The following is a 17964-nucleotide window of genomic DNA, read 5'->3' as shown; positions in this document are numbered from 1 at the left end:
TGCCATTCAAAGTGGTCTTCCACATCATTTATTGTGGCGTGTCATGCCACTCAAAGTGGTCTTCCACATCATTTATCGTGGCGTGTCATGCCATTCAAAGTGGTCTTCCACATCATTTATTGTGGCGTGTCATGCCACTCAACGTGGTCTTCCACATCATTTATCGTGGCGTGTCATGCCATTCAAAGTGGTCTTCCACATCATTTATTGTGGCGTGTCATGCCATTCAAAGTGGTCTTCCACATCATTTATTGTGGCGTGTCATGCCATTCAAAGTGGTCTTCCACATCTTTTATTGTGGCGTGTCATGCCATTCAAAGTGGTCTTCCACATCATTTACTGTGGCGTGTCATGCCATTCAAAGTGGTCTTCCACATCATTTATTGTGGCGTGTCATGCCATTCAAAGTGGTCTTCCACATCTTTTATTGTGGCGTGTCATGCCACTCAAAGTGGTCTTCCACATCATTTATCGTGGCGTGTCATGCCATTCAAAGTGGTCTTCCACATCATTTATTGTGGCGTGTCATGCCACTCAACGTGGTCTTCCACATCATTTATCGTGGCGTGTCATGCCATTCAAAGTGGTCTTCCACATCATTTATTGTGGCGTGTCATGCCATTCAAAGTGGTCTTCCACATCATTTATTGTGGCGTGTCATGCCATTCAAAGTGGTCTTCCACATCTTTTATTGTGGCGTGTCATGCCATTCAAAGTGGTCTTCCACATCATTTATCGTGGCGTGTCATGCCATTCAAAGTGGTCTTCCACATCATTTATTGTGGCGTGTCATGCCATTCAAAGTGGTCTTCCACATCATTTATTGTGGCGTGTCATGCCACTCAAAGTGGTCTTCCACATCATTTATCGTGGCGTGTCATGCCATTCAAAGTGGTCTTCCACATCATTTATTGTGGTGTGTCATGCCACTCAACGTGGTCTTCCACATCATTTATCGTGGCGTGTCATGCCATTTAAAGTGGTCTTCCACATCATTTATTGTGGCGTGTCATGCCATTCAAAGTGGTCTTCCACATCATTTATTGTGGCGTGTCATGCCATTCAAAGTGGTCTTCCACATCTTTTATTGTGGCGTGTCATGCCATTCAAAGTGGTCTTCCACATCATTTATCGTGGCGTGTCATGCCATTCAAAGTGGTCTTCCACATCATTTATCGTGGCGTGTCATGCCATTCAAAATGGTCTTCCACATCATATATTGTGGCGTGTCATGCCATTCAAAGTGGTTTTCAACATAATTTATTGTGGCCCTCTGATGGCAGTCATCAATGTGAAGTGGCCCTCAATGCAAATGAGTCCTAAATGACATGACTTGAGGTGTAAGTTGAAGTCCACACTGTGTTATGAGTGTGGTTGATGCATGGCGGTGGTTTCTAGTGTAAAAGTCAAAGTCATTGCAGGTTATTCTTCACACTTGTCAGTGGTCGCTGGTCAAAATACTTTTTACTCGTTGAAACAATCAACTCCTCCGACGGCAGGCTGGAGGTCAAAAGTCACACTTGAGAAGGCGGGGAAAAAGCAGAGGACGGCGAGAAGCCTTCAAGCGCCGTTTTAGTCTCCTGATGGAGCGCCGCCAGCCGGGTGACACGTCGGCCGCGGATGTTTACCTCGGAAAATGTTCCTTGGGCGGCGTCCAAAGCCCAGGAGGACGTGGGAGATGGAGGGCGGCGTTTGGAGACGGGACGTGAATGCCAAGCGTCTTATTTTTGTGGGAGAAACGTTTTGGCACAAAAGTGTCTTGATTGACTGCGGCACATAAAAAGAAATTGTCCGCGCCGCACGGAGGTCCTGCAGAGATAGCGGAGTAATGGCAGCACGTCGGGAGGAAGTTACTCTCTTCCAAGGTCACTCCTGTGATAGACAGCCCGGCGCGTGACACAACTTCACAGGAAGTGTGGAGAAGTTTACTTTGGACTTTAAGGGCATCCCACATAAAAATGTGTTTTGACAGGATTACCCATAAAAGCTGCAGTTGACTTCTCAGCGCCTTTTATGGGCTGCAGGTAAGAAATGATGTCATCACTAAGTAGCAAAGTGGTAGCGACGATATGTCTGTAGCACACCGCTACATGTATGTTTATATATGTTTATATACGTTTATATACGTTTATATACGTTTATATATAAGGGCTGTCATACCATTACACTTTTAACCACGATTAATCACCGTCTGTTCATAGTTAACTCAAAATGAATCACGATCAATGGCAGGTAGATATCATTTTTCATCATCAATAACCATACCTTAGACAGATCATTTTCTAGTTTTAATTACCATGACTGGACAATTAGTTTTGGAACTTTGTAAACATTATGCTTCTTTAAACAGCTCAGGACATAAAAACGCTTTTAATGACAAAAAATAAAAATAAATACCTGCAGTGCGTTGGTGTCTTGCCAGATTTTGTATTAATATAGAATTTGTATTCCTGCTGTAGGAGCACTTGCATTCAGAGGAGAGGAGCTACACCATGTTTAGATAGCAGTTTCACACATTAATACTACAAAATGTTGATTGTTTCGATCATGCTTTGATTGTCAAAGATGTTTGGTAATGTAATGTAACCATACCTTCTAGTTTTTATTACCATGACTGGACAATTATTCCGGAACTTTGTAAACATTATGCTTTTTTAAACAGCTCTACATATAAAGGACATAACACTTTTAATGACAAAAAAATTAAATAAAAATTGGTGTCTTGCCACATTTTGTATTTTGTAGGAATATAGAATTTGTATTCCTGCTGTAGGAGCACTTGCATTCAGAGGAGAGGAGCTACACCATGTTTAGATACCAGTTTCACACATTAATACCACAAAATGTGGATTGTTTCGATCATGTTTTGATTGTCAAAGATGTTTGGTAATGTAATCACCTTAATGGTGTGGAGGACCACATTAAATGATGTGGCGGGTCATGTTTATATATGTTTACATATTAAGGCTGTCAAACCATTACAATTTAAACCACGATTAATCGCTGTCTGTTCATAGTTAACTCAAAATTAATCACGATCAATGGCAGATAGATATCATCTTTCATCATCAATAATCATACCTTAGACAGATAATTTTCTAGTTTTAATTACCATGACTGGATAATTAGTTTGGAACTTTGTAAACATTATGCTTTTTTAAACAGCTTAGGACATAAAGGACATAACACTTTTAATGACAAAATTTTTTTTTAAAAATAAAATAAAAATTGGTGTCTTGCCAGATTTTGTGTTTTGTAGGAATATAGAATTTGTATTCCGGCTGTAGGAGCACTTGTATTCAGAGGAGAGGAGCTACACCATGTTTAGATACCAGTTTCACACATTAATACCACAAAATGTGGATTGTTTCGATCATGCTTTGATTGTCAAAGATGTTTGGTAATGTAATCAATCACCTTAATGGTGTGGAGGACCACATTAAATGATGTGGCCGGCCATGTTTATATATGTTTACATATTAAGGCTGTCAAACGATAACAATTTAAACCACGATTAATCGCTGTCTGTTCATAGTTAACTCAAAATTAATCACGATCAATGGCAGGTAGATATAATTTTTCATCATCAATAACCATACCTTAGACAGATCATTTTCTAGTTTTTATTACCATGACTGGACAATTAGTTTGGAACTTTGTAAACATTATGCTTTTTTAAACAGCTCAGGACATAAAAATGCTTTTAATGACAAAAAATAAAAATAAATACCTGCAGTGCGTTGGTGTCTTGCCAGATTTAGTATTTTGTAGGCATATAGAATTTGTATTCCTGCTGTAGGAGCACTTGCATTCAGAGGAGAGGAGCTACACCATGTTTAGATACCAGTTTCACACATTAATACCACAAAATGTGGATTGTTTTGATCATGCTTTGATTGTCAAAGATGTTTGGTAATGTAATCACCTTAATGGTGTGGAGGACCACATTAAATGATGTGGCGGGCCAGATCTAGAGTTTGATACAAGTCATTTAGGGATTAAAGCTATAGCTTTAATTGTGCTGTAAAAAAATACCTGCTATAAAGCGAAATCAGCGATCAGGTTTCGCACTCTAGGATGGAAACGACAAGAGGAGGAACATTCATCTCAAAATAGACATTTTAAAGAAGACGCAAAAATAAGTATTTAACGCCTCTATGATGCTTTATGACAGACATAGTCCATGGTAACAACTTAGTAAGGAGCGACACAACAGTCGACCTCGGGTGACAAAAGGGATAGAAAATGCTTGCAATAAAAAATGATAGTAATAAAGAACATTTATACCACAAAGATCTACAGAAGCAGAAAATAAGTAAAAATAAAACAAGCTCATTTACTCACATTTTGTCCCACTCTACCCATACATACATACATACATACATACATACATACATACATACATACATACATACATACATACATACATACATGCATACATACATACATCCATATATACATACATACATACATGCGTACATACATACATACATACATACATACATACATACATGCGTACATACATACATACATACATACATACATACATACATACATACATGCATACATACATACATACGTACACACATACATACATACATACATACATACATACACACATACATACATACATCCATACATACATACATACATACATACATACATACATACATACATACATACATACATGCGTACATACATACATACATACATACATACATACATACATGTATACATACATACATACATGTATACATACATACATACATACATACATACATACATGCGTACATACGTACATACATACATACATACATACATACATACATACATACATACATACATACATACATACATATTTATAAAGCACATTTAAAATTTAGCACAGGGGTAGCCAAAGTGCTGTACAATGGGCAAATCAACATAAAAAACATAATATATACATTATATATCAATATAGATCAATATAGTCTGCAGGTATACAGTCCGTATTGTTCCATATATTAGCCGCACTGGACTATAAGCCGCAGATATATACGTTGTGATATTAGTTATTTACATTTTGTAAATGTTTTTTTTTATATACCTTAATTGTAACATGCTAACATGTCATGCTTATAAATGCATGCTATGTTCAAATTTTTGCTTAATTGTATCGTATTTTCCGGACTATAAAGCGCACCGGTATATAAGCCGCACCCACTAAATTTGAAAAGAAAACAACATTGTTCCATATATTAGCTGCACTGGACTATAAGCCGCAGGTATATAAGTTGTGATATTACTTATTTAGATTTTGTAAATGTTTTTTTTTATATACCTTAATTGTAACATGCTAACATTTCATGCTTATAAATGCATGCTATGTTCGAATTTTTGCTTAATTTTATCGTATTTTCCGGACTATAAAGCGCACCGGTATATAAGCCGCACCCACTAAATATATATACTATTTTTTTCCATATAGAAGTCACACGGAACTATAAGCCGCAGATATATACGTTGTGATATGAGTTATTTTCATTTTATGTTAGAATTTTATCTCAATTTTATCGTATTTTCCGGACTATAAAACGCACGGGTATATAAGCCGCACCCACTAAATTTGAAAAGAAAACAATATTGTTCCATATATTAGCTGCACTGGACTATAAGCCGCAGGTTGTGATATTAGTTACTTAGATTTTGTAAATGTTTTTTTACATACCTTAATTGTAACATGCTAACATTTCATGCTTATAAATGCATGCTATGTTCGAATTTTTGCTTAATTTGATCATATTTACGGTACTATAAAGCGCACCGGTATATAAGCCGCACCCACTAAATATATATACTATTTTTTTTCCATATAGAAGTCACACGGAACTATAAGCCGCAGATATATACGTTGTGATATGAGTTATTTTCGTTTTATGTTAGAATTTTAGCTTAATTTTATCGTATTTCCCAGACTATAAAACGCACCGGTATATAAGCCGCACCCACTAAATTTAAAAAAAAACAAAACAATATTGTTCCATATATTAGCCGCACTGGACTATAAGCCGCAGATATATACGTTGTGATATTAGTTATTTAGATTTTGTAAATGTTTTTTTTTTATATACCTTAATTGTAACATGCTAACATTTCATGCTTATAAATGCATGCTATGTTCGAATTTTTGCTTAATTGTATCGTATTTTCCGGACTATAAAGCGCACCGGTATATAAGCCGCACCCACTAAATATATATACTATTTTTTTTCCATATAGAAATCACACGGAACTATAAGCCGCAGATATATACGTTGTGATATGAGTTATTTTCGTTTTATGTTAGAATTTTAGCTTAATTTGATCGTATATCCCAGACTCTAAAACGCACCGGTATATAAGCCGCACCCACTAAATTTGAAAAGAAAACAATATTGTTCCATATATTAGCTGCACTGGACTATAAGCCGCAGGTTGTGATATTAGTTATTTAGATTTTGTAAATGTTTTTTTATATACCTTAATTGTAATATGCTAATGTTTCATGCTTATAAATGCATGCTATGTTCGAATTTTTGCTTAATTTTATGGCATTTTCCGGACTATAAAGCGCACCGGTATATAAGCCGCACCCACTAAATATATATACTATTTTTTTTCCATATAGAAGTCACACGGAACTATAAGCCGCAGATATATACGTTGTGATATGAGTTATTTTCGTTTTATGTTAGAATTTTAGCTTAATTTGATCGTATTCCCCAGACTATAAAACGCACCGGTATATAAGCCGCACCCACTAAATTTGAAAAGAAAACAATATTGTTCCATATATTAGCTGCACTGGACTATAAGCCGCAGGTATATACGTTGTGATATTAGTTATTCAGATTTTGTAAATGTTTTTTTTTACATACATTAATTGTAATATGCTAATGTTTCATGCTTATAAATGCATGCTTTGTTCGAATTTTTGCTTAATTTGATCATATTTACGGTACTATAAAGCGCACCGGTATATAAGCCGCACCCACTAAATATATATATATATTTTTTTCCATATAGAAGTCACACGGAACTATAAGCCGCAGATATATACGTTGTGATATGAGTTATTTTCGTTTTATGTTAGAATTTTAGCTTAATTTTATCGTATTTTCCAGACTATAAAACGCACCGGTATATAAGCCGCACCCACTAAATTTGAAAAGAAAACAATATTGTTCCATATATTAGCTGCACTGGACTATAAGCCGCAGGTATATACATTGTGATATTAGTTATTTAGATTATGTAAATTTTTTTTTTACATACATTAATTGTAATATGCTAATGTTTCATGCTTATAAATGCATGCTATGTTCGAATTTTTGCTTAATTTTATCGCAATATCCGGACTATAAAGCGCACCAGTATATAAGCCGCACCCACTAAATATATATACTATTTTTTTTTCCATATAGAAGTCACACGGAACTATAAGTCACAGATATATACGTTGTGATATGAGTTATTTTAGTTTTATGTTAGAATTTTAGCTTAATTTTATCGTATTTCCCAGACTATAAAGCGCACCGGTATATAAGCCGCACCCACTAAATATATATACTATTTTTTTTCTATATAGAAGTCACACGGAACTATAAGCCGCAGATGTATACGTTGTGATATGAGTTATTTTAGTTTTATGTTAGAATTTTAGCTTAATTTTATCGTATATCCCAGACTATAAAACGCACCGGTATATAAGCCGCACCCACTAAATTTGAAAAGAAAACAATATTGTTCCATATATTAGCTGCACTGGACTATAAGCCGCAGATATATACGTTGTGATATTAGTTATTTAGATTTTGTAAATGTTTTTTTTTACATACATTAATTGTAATATGCTAACATTTCATGCTTATAAATGCATGCTATGTTCGAATTTTAGCTTAATTTTATCGTATTTTCCGGACTATAAAGCGCACCGGTATATAAGCCGCACCCACTAAATATATATACTATTTTTTTCCATATAGAAGTCACACGGAACTATAAGCCGCAGATATATACGTTGTGATATGAGTTATTTTCATTTTATGTTAGAATTTTAGCTTAATTTTATCGTATTTCCCAGACTATAAAACGCACCGGTATATAAGTCGCACCCACTAAATTTGAAAAGAAAACAATATTGTTCCATATATTAGCCGCACTGGACTATAAGCCGCAGGCACATACATTGTGATATTAGTTATTTAGATTTTGTAAATGTTTTTTTATATATACCTTAATTGTAGCATGCTATGTTCGAATTTTTGCTCAATTTTATCGTATTTTCTGGACTATAAAGCGCACTGGTATATAAGCCGCACCCACTAAATATATATACTATTTTTTTCTTCCATATAGAAGTCACACGGAACTATAAGCCGCAGATATATACGTTGTGATATGAGTTATTTTCGTTTTATGTTAGAATTTTAGCTTAATTTGATCGTATATCCCAGACTCTAAAACGCACCGGTACATAAGCCGCACCCACTAAATTTGAAAAGAAAACAATATTGTTCCATATATTAGCTGCACTGGACTATAAGCCGCAGGTTGTGATATTAGTTATTTAGATTTTGTAAATGTTTTTTTATATACCTTAATTGTAACATGCTAACATTTCATGCTTATAAATGCATGCTATGTTCGAATTTTTGCTTAATTTTATGGCATTTTCCGGACTATAAAGCGCACCGGTATATAAGCCGCACCCACTAAATATATATACTATTTTTTTTCCATATAGAAGTCACACGGAACTATAAGCCGCAGATATATACGTTGTGATATGAGTTAGTTTCGTTTTATGTTAGAATTTTAGCTTAATTGTATTGTATTTCCCAGTCTATAAAACGCACCGGTATATAAGCCGCACCCACTAAATTTGAAAAGAAAACAATATTGTTCCATATATTAGCCGCACTGGACTATAAGCCGCAGGTATATACGTTGTGATATTAGTTATTTAGATTTTGTAAATGTTTTTTTTTATATACCTTAATTGTAACATGCTAACATTTCATGCTTATAAATGCATGATATGTTCGAATTTTTGCTTAATTTTATCACATTTACGGTACTATAAAGTGCACCGGTATATAAGCCGCACCCACTAAATATATATACTATTTTTTTCCCATATAGAAGTCACACGGAACTATAAGCCGCAGATATATACGTTGTGATATGAGTTATTTTCGTTTTATGTTAGAATTTTAGCTTAATTTTACCGTATTTCTATAAAACGCACCGGTATATAAGCCGCACCCACTAAATTTGAAAAGAAAACAATATTGTTCCATATATTAGCTGCACTGGACTATAAGCCGCAGGTTGTGATATTAGTTACTTAGATTTTGTGAATGTTTTTTTACATACCTTAATTGTAACATGCTAACATTTCATGCTTATAAATGCATGCTATGTTCGAATTTTTGCTTAATTTGATCATATTTACGGTACTATAAAGCGCACCGGTATATAAGCCGCACCCACTAAATATATATACTATTTTTTTTCCATATAGAAGTCACACGGAACTATAAGCCGCAGATATATACGTTGTGATATGAGTTATTTTCGTTTTATGTTAGAATTTTAGCTTAATTTTATCGTATTTCCCAGACTATAAAACGCACCGGTATATAAGCCGCACCCACTAAATTTTTAAAAAAAAACAATATTGTTCCATATATTAGCCGCACTGGACTATAAGCTGCAGATATATACGTTGTGATATTAGTTATTTAGATTTTGTAAATGTTTTTTTTTATATACCTTAATTGTAACATGCTAACATTTCATGCTTATAAATGCATGCTATGTTCAAATTTTTGCTTAATTGTATCGTATTTTCCGGACTATAAAGCGCACCGGTATATAAGCCGCACCCACTAAATATATATACTATTTTTTTTCCATATAGAAATCACACGGAACTATAAGCCGCAGATATATACGTTGTTATATGAGTTATTTTCGTTTTATGTTAGAATTTTAGCTTAATTTTATCGTATTTCCCAGACTATAAAACGCACCGGTATATAAGCCGCACCCACTAAATTTGAAAAGAAAACAATATTGTTCCATATATTAGCCGCACTGGACTATAAGCCGCAGGTATATACGTTGTGATATTAGTTATTTAGATTTTGTAAATGTTTTTTTTTTATATACCTTAATTGTAGCATGCTATGTTCGAATTTTTGCTCAATTTTATCGTATTTTCTGGACTATAAAGCGCACTGATATATAAGCCGCACCCACTAAATATATATACTATTTTTTTCTTCCATATAGAAGTCACACGGAACTATAAGCCGGAGATATATACGTTGTGATATTAGTTATTTAGATTTTGTAAATGTTTTTTTTATATACCTTAATTGTAACATGCTAACATTTCATGCTTATAAATGCATGCTATGTTCGAATTTTTGCTCAATTTTATCGTATTTTCTGGACTATAAAGCGCACTGGTATATAAGCCGCACCCACTAAATATATATACTATTTTTTTCTTCCATATAGAAGTCACACGGAACTATAAGCCGCAGATATATACGTTGTGATATGAGTTATTTTCGTTTTATGTTAGAATTTTAGCTTAATTTGATCGTATATCCCAGACTATAAAATGCACCGGTATATAAGCCGCACCCACTAAATTTGAAAAGAAAACAATATTGTTCCATATATTAGCTGCACTGGACTATAAGCCGCAGGTTGTGATATTACTTATTTAGATTTTGTAAATGTTTTTTTTATATACCTTAATTGTAACATGCTAACATTTCATGCTTATAAATGCATGCTATGTTCGAATTTTTGCTTAATTTTATCGCATTTTCCGGACTATAAAGCGCACCGGTATATAAGCCGCACCCACTAAATATATATACTATTTTTTTTCCATATAGAAGTCACACGGAACTATAAGCCGCAGATATATACGTTGTGATATGAGTTATTTTCGTTTTATGTTAGAATTTTAGCTTAATTTTATCGTATTTCCCAGACAATAAAACCCACCGGTATTTAAGCCGCACCCACTAAATTTAAAAACAACAACAATATTGTTCCATATATTAGCCGCACTGGACTATAAGCCGCAGGTATATACGTTGTGATATTAGTTATTTAGATTTTGTAAATGTTTTTTTTATATACCTTAATTGTAACATGCTAACATTTCATGCTTATAAATGCATGCTATGTTCGAATTTTTGCTTAATTTGATCATATTTACGGTACTATAAAGCGCACCGGTATATAAGCCGCACCCACTAAATATATATACTATTTTTTTCCATATAGAAGTCACACGGAACTATAAGCCGCAGATATATACGTTGTGATATGAGTTATTTTCGTTTTATGTTAGAATTTTAGCTTAATTTTATCGTATATCCCAGTCTATAAAACGCACCGGTATATAAGCCGCACCCACTAAATTTGAAAAGAAAACAATATTGTTCCATATATTAGCTGCACTGGACTATAAGCCGCAGGTATACACGTTGTGATATTAGTTATTTAGATTTTGTAAATGTTGTAAATTAAAATACATAACTTAATTGTTTCTTAACGGTGTCTGTAACACGGCAGTAAAACGGCCAATCAAACAAAACAGAAGTCATGGTCATGGACCCACTAGCTGCGCAAGCTAGCTCTCCAATCTAAACAGACTCGATAACTCCACGCTGACGTTTTGGTGAATTTACTGAGGAATTTGTGAAACTGAAACAATACGGAAATAACGCCGCTGAAACTTAACAATACTAACACAGACACTCGTAAGCCTGTTAGCATATTAGCTAATCCCAACGACGCTCGCTTGATTAATTCACGATCATCTCCTACAGACATCACACATGGCACAGTTTAGTAAGTATGAATAGTTTTAGTTATATTGTAGAACTTAAAAACGTTGCTTGCAGTGAGGAACGAAGAATGCATCCGAGTAAATACGCTATGGACGGTTATAAGACGGAACGGCACTTCTGTTTCCGGTTGAAAGCTCTAAAAAGAAGGATTGCTATTGTAACAACACATCATGGGTGGGGTAAAACAAACGTGTCCCACCACGGTCACGTTACCTTCCCAAGTATGAATAGTTTTAGTTCAATCAGTCAATCAAAGTTAAAATGCATAGCCCTTAATCACAAGTGTCTCAAAGGGCTGCACAAGCCATCATCGGCGCAGATCCCACATCAGGGCAAGAAAAGAACCCAACCCAATGGGAACAACCAGAAACTTTAGTTGTATTGCCAAACTTACAAATGTTGCTCGGAGTGACGAAGGCAAACGTAAAAACGCTATGGACGGCTGCAGTGAGTGGACTCGTTCAAAAGATGGCGCCGTAGCACAAACTATAAAACACCTTTTCAGTGTATTTGCTTGTTTTTTTGTGTGTTTTTTTTCAAACTAAAACCGCCCCGTTTTATAACGTAGGGAATAGATTGGGGCTTATTTAGGGTGATGGTTGTCAGGGTCATTTATTAAACAAGACAAGATGCAAAGAATCAAACAGAGACCGAATTAAATTTGGACTCAATTTTGAGGAGAGCCGCGTTAACTGTCTTGCGGTCTTGCACCACGCTCTGACGAAAAAGGTTTACGTCTCCTCCTTTATTTGGACACTCCCTGTTTACACAACAACATCTGCCTCCAAAGGAATGGGGGGGGGGGGGGGGGTATGTAAACAGCTCTTGTTTTTGGTCACATTGAAAACAAAAGAAGAAGACGCCTCGGGCTTGGGTTAGTCCTGGATTCAGCTTGGATGACAATAGATAACCCCCTCCCGTCTCATCCCATCGTACACAATGGAATTTTCCAAGCCTTTGCTTGGTGCAACAAAGACAGCCTCTTGTCTGTTCATTTGGGAACTCAGAACGGAAAGTTTTTTGATAATTCAAATGCAATTTTTCTGACGACGGTTGTGAGCGATCGTCCGCCGCCTGCGCGCTCGTTATCAGCCGGAGATTTTTGTCACTAAGCAGCGATCTGATCGTTCGTCGAGGGCCCAAATGACACACACCCTCCTTCCGGCGGTAATCCCCGCCAGCACGCCTTCTTCAGACTGACGTGCCCTCCCGCCTCAGCCTCCCGCCGACGCCTCTCCAGTGTGATGATGCGCTGTCAAATCGCAGTCGCTTCTTCTGATGCGCCTGCCGGATTTACACCGGAGAATTTATCACCTGGCTGGCTTTGCATTATTCATGGGGTGTACGCGGCGAGGGAGAGAGAGAGAGAGAGAACGAGGACAGGAATGCAGCCTGGAAGAAGTGCGCTCGGCACAAGGAGACGTCCTTTAGACGCACGATTGTCTCGTTTGTGTACACAGCAGGAGGAATACCACTCGGTAGATACGTTATGTGCGGACAAACAGCTCCCTCAAGACCTTTAAATTAACTTGCTGCCGTCCCCGCAAATAGGCACTGAGGCGAATCCATCTATTGGCTCGACAGAAAACTCCACTTTGTGTTGTCACCATCAATGTTTCTCCTTATACAAAAGCCCAAAAGCAGTGAAGTTGTCAGGTTGTGTAAATAGCAACTAAAGAGAATACAACAAATCCTTTTCAACTTATATTCAATTGAATAGACTGCAAAGACAAGATAGTTCATGTTCACACTGAGAGACAGGAAGGCCAGTCTAGTCACGCTGTTGTAATGGAAATTGTCTTGCTGAAATAAGCAGGGGCATGCATACACAATAATTTAGTAATATAAATAGTAAAAAAAAGATTAAAAAAAGATTTAAAAAAAGATATGTATATGTATATATATATATATATATATATATATATATATATATATATATATATATGTATATATATATACATATATATATATGTATATATATATACATATATATATATATATATATATATATATATATATATATATATATATATATATATATATATATATATCCCCACACACATGCACATATCCATACATATGCAGGGTTTCCCGCAGCGCTTTGTTGTTAAGGCGGCCGCCTTAAAGGCCTACTGAAAGCCACTACTAGCGACCACGCATTCTGATAGTTTATATATCAATGATGAAATCTTAACATTGCAACACATGCCAATACGGCCGGGTTAACTTATAAAGTGACATTTTAAAATTCCCGGGAAATATCCGGCTGAAACATCGCGGTATGACGACGTATGCGCGTGACGAAGTCCGAGTAACGGAAGTTATGGTACCCCGTAGAATCCTATACAAAAAGCTCTGTTTTCATTTCATAATTCCACAGTATTCTGGACATCTTTTGCAATTTTTTTAATGAACAATGAAGGCTGCAAAGAAGACAGTTGTAGGTGGGATCGGTGTATTAGCAGCGGACTACCGCAACACAACCAGGAGGACTTTGTTGGAGCGCTAGCCGCCGACTTCACCTTGACTTCCTACGTCTCCGGGCCGCCAAACGCATCGGGTGAAGTCCTTCGTCCTTCTGCCGATCGCTGGAACGCAGGTGAGCACGGGTGTTGATGAGCAAATGAGGGCTGGCTGGCGTAGGTGGAGAGCTAATGTTTTTAGCATAGCTCTGTGCAGTCTGGTTGCTAAGTTAGCTTCAATGGCATCGTTAGCACAGCATTGTTAACCTTCGCCAGCCTGGAAAGCATTAACCGTGTATTTACATGTCCACGGTTTAATAGTATTGTTGATTTTCTATCTATCCTTCCAGTCAGGGGTTTATTTCTTTTGTTTCTATATGCAGTTAAAGCACGATGCTATCACGTTAGCTCGTAGCTAAAGCATTTCGCCGATGTATTGTCGTGGAGATAAAAGGCACTGAATGTCCATTTGGCGTTCTCGACTCTCATTTTCAAGAGGATATAGTATCCCAGGTGGTTTAAAATACAAATCTGTGATCTACAATAGAAAAAGGAGAGTGTGGAATCCAATGAGCCAGCTTGTACCTAAGTTTCGGTCAGAGCGAAAAAAGATACGTCCATCGCTGCCTCTCAAGTCCTTCACTGTAACGTTCCTCATCTACGAATCTTTCATCCTCGCTCAAATTAATGGGGTAATCATCACTTTCTCGGTCCGAATCTCTCTCGCTCCATTGTAAACAACGGGGAATTGTGAGGAATACTAGCTCCTGTGACGTCACGCTACTTCCGCTACAGGCAAGGCTTTTTTTTATCAGCGAGCAAAAGTTGCCAACTTTATCGTCGATTTTCTCTACTAAATCCTTTCAGCATAAATATGGCAATATCGCCAAATGATCAAGTATGACACATATAATGGATCTGCTATTCCCGTTTAAATAAAAAAAAATAATTTCAGTAGGCCTTTAACAACAAAGAAGAGTCTCTCCTATTGCTATTGTACTATTTTTTCAGCTATAGTTCAAATTTAAAGTTAAAGTAGCAATGTTTGTCACACACACGCACTAGGTGTGGCGAAATTATTCTCTGCATTTGACCCATCACCCTTGATCACCCCCTGGGAGGTGAGGGGAGCAGTGAGCAGCAGCGGTGGCCGCGCCCGGGAATAGTTTTTGGTGATTTAAGCCCCAATTCCAACCCTTGATGCTACATGAATCATTAGTAATGTAGCAGCCTAGTTTTGAATGGCAGGGTCCCTGCTCTCACATGTTGATACAAATATAACATTTACAGAATACAAATAGACTACAGGCTTCCCAAATGCTGTAATAAATTGAGCATGATGAGTTGAGCATATGTCAGCATGTGGCCCCACTTTTTGCAAACGCTTATTTACAGTAAGTCATTAATTTGACTTAGTCATTATTTTTTCTTAGTAAGTCACTATTTACTGAGTCAAAATAATGACATTTCCCCCAGAAAATGTGTTAGTTAAGGTGGTGTCTCTCCAGGGGCAATTTGGCAATAGACTACAGACTGTGGTGAAGTAGGCCGGCTTCATCGCATGAAGAAGCCTACCATTGTTGGTTGTGTTTTCCGCTCCGTATGCTGAATGGCGATATACGATATATATCTCGATATTTTTTCCGTAAAGTAAAAACAAAACACAAAACAGTCCTAGTTACCTGAGATACTAAGCATGTCATTATTTTGACTTAGTAAATATTGACTTACTAAGTATGTCATAATTTTGACTTAGTAAATATTGACTTACTAAGTGAGTGGAATATGTTGAAGGTGGAATATTTTGAATAGGTTGAACAATTTTGGAATTGTGAAAGAGTGAAAAATGAATAATTCATTTGGAAGGGGACCCTAAAAACAGAGAATTCTTGGAATTTTTTACAGTTTTTGAAAGGGAGCACACAATTCTTGAACAGGCTGAATACTTTGAAATTGGAACACTTTGAGTGGGAGTTGTGGAACTTTGAAAAATGTCTCATTTCATGGAAATTTGGGGATTTCGGGAAAACAGGGAATTATTGGGAAAATGCAAAAAAAATTAGAATCTTCGGAGTTGAATATGGTTGGTGTTGGAATTTTTCAAATCGGTCGAGAAATGTTGATTTTAGGGCTGCGACTAACGATTAATTTGATAATCGATTAATCTGTCGATTATTACTTCGATTAATCGGATAAAAGAGACAAACTACATTTCTATCCTTTCCAGTATTTTATTGAAAAAAAACAGCATACTGGCACCATACTTATTTTGATTATTGTTTCTCAGCTGTGTGTACATGTTGCAGTTTATAAATAAAGGTTTATTAAAAAATAAATAAATAAATAAAAAAATGCCTCTCTGCATGCGCATAGCATAGGTCCTACGAATCGATGACTAAATTAATTTCCAACTATTTTTATAATCGATTTAATCGATTAGTTGTTGCAGCCCTAGTTGACTTAGTCACATCTTTAATTGAGGAATGGTATTAAGGAATTCCTGGAATTTGAAATGGGTTGAAAAATGTGGAAGGAGTAGTCGCCAGAAAAAAGGGTCAAAAAAGGGTTTGAAAAAAACTGGAATTCTTGGAAAAAACATTTTACTTGAAAAAAATATACTTTCAATGTCCAGGATGAGTGGAATATGTTGAAGGGGGAATATTTTGAATAGGTTGAAAAATTTTGGAATTGTGAAAGAGTGAAAAATTAATTATTCATTTGGAAGGGGACCCTAAAAACAGAGAATTCTTGGAAATCCGGGAGTTTGTTTTTTTTTACAGTTTTTGAAAGGGAGCACACAATTCTTGAACAGGCTGAATATTTTGAAGTTGGAACAGTTTGAGTGGGAGTTGTGGAACTTTGAAAAATGTCTCATTTCATGGAAATTTGGGGATTTCGGGAAAACAGGGAATTATTGGGAAAATGCAAAAAAATTAGAATCTTCGGAGTTGAATATGGTTGGTGTTGGAATTTTTCAAATCGGTCGAGAAATGTTGATTTTAGGGCTGCAACTAACGATTAATTTGATAATCGATTAATCTGTCGATTATTACTTTGATTAATCGGATAAAAGAGACAAACTACATTTCTATCCTTTCCAGTATTTTATTGAAAAAAAACAGCATACTGGCACCATACTTATTTTGATTATTGTTTCTCAGCTGTGTGTACATGTTGCAGTTTATAAATAAAGGTTTATTAAAAAATAAAAAATAAAAAAATAAAAAAATAAAAAAATAAAAAAATGCCTCTGTGCATGCGCATAGCATAGGTCCAACGAATCGATGACTACCGTAATTTCCGGACTATAAGCCGCACCTGACTATAAGCAGCACCAGCTAAATTTAGGGGAAAATACAGATTGCTCCATATATAAGCCGCACCCGACTATAAGCCGCAGGGTTTTGATGTGTAATTAGCGTAGTATATAGTGTAATTAGCGTAGTATACAGTGTAATTAGCGTAGTATACAGTGTAATTAGCGTAGTATACAGTGTAATTAGCGTAGTATACAGTGTAATTAGCGTAGTATATAGGGGTTCCTGCTACCACGGAGGGGATTGTCGGGACAGAGATGACTGTTTGGGAACGCAAAGCGT

At 36.0% G+C, this 17964-nt stretch overlaps 1 protein-coding gene across 1 annotated transcript in view; it reads right to left on the bottom strand.

Moving 5' to 3' along the window:
• Positions 1-17964, bottom strand: part of LOC133643128 (dual specificity protein phosphatase 7-like) — a 37720-nt gene that overhangs the window by 18419 nt on the left and 1337 nt on the right. Inside the window, exon 3 of the mRNA XM_062037538.1 lies at positions 1629-1767. Coding sequence (XP_061893522.1) covers positions 1629-1767 — 139 coding nt within the window. The remainder of the gene's footprint in view (positions 1-1628; positions 1768-17964) is intronic.

The sequence above is a fragment of the Entelurus aequoreus genome, linkage group LG26, assembly GCF_033978785.1.
Source record: "Entelurus aequoreus isolate RoL-2023_Sb linkage group LG26, RoL_Eaeq_v1.1, whole genome shotgun sequence".
Lineage (NCBI taxonomy): Eukaryota > Metazoa > Chordata > Actinopteri > Syngnathiformes > Syngnathidae > Entelurus > Entelurus aequoreus.
This window is presented reverse-complemented; position numbering and strand designations above follow the sequence as displayed.